The 3581-nt window shown below is 39.2% G+C and overlaps 1 protein-coding gene across 1 annotated transcript; it reads right to left on the reverse strand.

The window, feature by feature from the left end:
- Window positions 1–509: 509 nt before the first annotated feature.
- Window positions 510–3234, reverse strand: LOC125860324 (histone-lysine N-methyltransferase, H3 lysine-9 specific SUVH6-like). The gene has a single exon (XM_049540254.1). It carries the CDS (start codon window positions 3232–3234, stop codon window positions 580–582), a length of 2655 nt encoding a protein of 884 aa, XP_049396211.1. The 3' UTR covers window positions 510–579.
- Between the last annotated feature and the right edge of the window lie 347 nt (window positions 3235–3581).

The raw sequence follows: 3581 nt of genomic DNA on the forward strand, positions 1-3581 counted from the left end.
CAGTAGCTACACCAGCAGCTAATACGTAGTGTCCCAGGTACTCAATACTGCTTGTGGAAAAGTGACATTTGGAGAGCCTGGCATACAAGCTGAAAAGTGATCCTGAAGTGATCCACATGAACCTCCATAAGTGCTTTTAAAAACTGAAGGGAGCATTGTCAATCCAAAATGCATCACTATGACTATTAGTGGACGCATATTCTGTCAAGGGACCTGGTTCATTGACTATTAGTGGACGCATACATTGTATTACAAGTCTTGCAATCGTGTACAAATTTCACTACTTGATAGGAAAATAGATATTCGCATTTAAGATAAATGTTTCTTTCAAGGATTTTGGTCCAGCCTGGGTGATAAGTAAGCCTTGTTTCAGCAAGTCTAAAACTAAGAGGGCGAATAAGTAATAACTCCCTCATGTGGTTATACAACCATTTAAGTTATTCTACATTCAAGACCAAACAAAAGTGTCATAAAGAATAGGATATTACGCATAATCAAATGTAAATGACAAGTGCAAAGATTATAAAAATTATACTTTAAACATCATGTCAAGAGGGATAGTATTACATGAGTAATTCTTTAGTACATTCTCCCCTCGCACTTCCGAGAGCCACATCTACAATTCTTTTTCTTCAGATTACGATTTTTATCATAAACATGGTCATAGTTGTAGTGATAAGTAAACTCCTCTAATGGAGCAATACTCTTAGAAGCGAAAAACATTATATGAGGTACTCTCCTATCACCATGGTAATACATGACATTTTGAGCATAAAGGTTTGGTGAGCAACTATGGTTGATAAATCTTCCAACATTCCCATATCGAACCGCATCAAGGGTAAAGCCATCTTCATCCTTCCTCCGCAAAGAATCTGACTCAACTTTAAGGTTATTATTACGCATAGGATTCCTTTTTGGGATTTCTTCATCATAGTTGCCAACATCAAACAAGTACTCATCATTATCTATTCTACTTTCAGCTTCCTTTTCATCAAGCAACTCCCCAACATATTCACATATAAAACTTCCGGATGAGACATGATCTCGTGACCTCAAACCCCATCCTCTCGATTTGGTCTTGAAAACCTCCAAATGGTATCGAGGACCATGTTGGCTAACTCTATTTTTGCAAGAAGGTGGACATTTGCAAGATGGGCCACACTCATAAACAAGAGGTTGTGCTCTAACAATAGAGCCTCTTGTGTTGAATGGAATCTCACCTCCGTTCCTAGAAGCACAAGAGCATTGCTCAGAATCCGAGCATCCACTTGTGCAATTGCAACCTTGAGGCCTAGAGATGTAATACCAATCTGGATATTGTATGTTGGTAATGTAAGTAAATGATGGGAGTCTCTCATCATCTATTGCATTGACAGCACGAATTGGTATCTTCTCTTTTCCTTGCGAGACATCATAGTCCACAACAAACTCCGACTGCATAATCGATTTTGTTGCCTTGTTAGCATGAAAATGATCTGCCTTGACTAAACTTGTTGGCCGTGACACTACTTCACGATTAAGTTTTGGTTGGCCAGGATTTCGTTTTAGTTCAAACTTGAAAACATATTTTCCAGTTGGAGCTATTTCTTCCCAACACTTGGTCACAGTGTAGAGCCCATTGTAAATGTATCTTATATCACTCTTTTCACCATTCACTCTTTTTCGACCACAAATAACCCTCACCGGACATCCCATGTCCATGGAGTTCTTCAAGGCAAGATTACCCCCTTTAAGCTTTTGATCTTCCACTCTCGCATTAACAGATACTTTTGGATTCCCACCTTGACCTACATAAATGAATGTTTCAGAAGATATGGCCTTGTTATCGTACCGACCAGAATCAACAATGCTTGTTGCAACATATTTTCTGCCAATATTCACATAATTGATACCATTCATAAATTGGTGATGTAATCCGATCGTAACAAGTTCTGCCCTGAACCGGAATTGATCCCCAATTTCAATTCCAGGAACATGTCCAAAAGTCCACTCACAATTTACCCACTTTTTCTGATTTTTCAAAGTCATTGCTGCCTCTATATGGATATTTCTTTTGGATCGTCCTTCATGTTTCTCTGCTTTATCTTCTCGCAAAAGTTTAGTATATATGTCATCAAAAAGTTTCAGAGTCTCTCTAACTACTTTTACTTTATGAATATGTTCATATTCAGTTGACAATCCATGACCAGAAACACCACACATGACCACAGATTCATATTGATCCCAATCCTTATAGAAAAAATAATGGCCTTTGTTCATTTCATCGTGCTGCTCAGGACGTATCATGTCAGGCAATGGCTTGAAATCAACTGCATCTTCTAAAATATCTGAGCACTTGTGTATGATCTCACCGTCCTTGCCACCTTTCTTCCACTCGGAGCATGTTAAAATGGAAATGTCATCATCATCTACCCAACTCCTGGACTCATCGTCAGAAACTTCTTCGTGGTGAACTCTCTGGCTTGTTTCCTTACTAGGTTCATTTCGGGCTTCGATTAGATTTTCTTGTGAAACAATAGCAGGCAATTCCGGTCCATTTTCAATAGGCTCATCTTTTATAAACCAATCACATGTATTTCTTGTATCAATTGACGGCTTTTGGAGAGCCTGACTAGCCAATACTTCATGCTGTTGAGTAGATTCATCACACATAAGATTTTCTTCTTTCAATTTCAAAGGTTGGTTTCCATTAGTAGGTCGACATGAGGTATTTAAATGACTTGAACCACCAGCCTCTTTTGGACGCGCACCAGTTGCCTCAAAATTACTTGACTCAGCTGACTCAACCACATTTTTAGCTACTTCAGAACAACTTTTGCTATCAGCGTCAACAGAGCATTGAGTATCACTTCCATTCCTCTTTTGAGATACACAGGGGCCACACTTCTCAGGAAAACTCCTCGTAGAGTCTACTTTTACACGCTTGGTATTGGATGGAAATTCCGGGTACATCTCTCTGGTTCCGTTGTTTTGACAAACAAATAGACCACAATTCTCAGGAAAACTCCTCGTAGTCTCGACTCTTACAGGCTTGGTAGTGGATGGAAATTCCGGGTTTATCTCTCTGGTTCCATTGTTTTGACAAACAAATGAACCACAATTTTCAGGAAAATTGCGGGTAGCATCAACTTTTAGGCGCTTAAATGTGGAGGGAGATATAGTATCGACCATCAGATGAAGTTTCTTCTTGCCTAACATCTTTGTGGGACTCGTTGTTTCCACTAACACAGACATCTACAATCTACAATTTATAAAGTACGCACAACTTAAAACCTTACTAGAAAAACTAATTTTACTTTACATGATTATTAACACTTAGCAAGACAAGGCATTATGAATATAGGAATCGAACAAAATAAAGAAGTTACAGCAAATGAAACACAGATTAGGGCTAAAAGAGAGCAGAAATTTTGGGGGTGGGGGGGGTGGAGGGGGGGGGGGGGGGGNGGGGGGAATGGCAGTTTCTAACTTTGAATTTGGAGGGAAATTAGTGCCATAGAAAGAGGCACGGAAATTAATCTGGGAGACCGGTTTCAAGCTGAACCGGTTCAGTTCAAGAAAAAATAGATACTATGAATTTT

The sequence above is a fragment of the Solanum stenotomum genome, chromosome 3 (assembly GCF_019186545.1).
Source record: "Solanum stenotomum isolate F172 chromosome 3, ASM1918654v1, whole genome shotgun sequence".
Taxonomy (NCBI): Eukaryota; Viridiplantae; Streptophyta; class Magnoliopsida; order Solanales; family Solanaceae; genus Solanum; species Solanum stenotomum.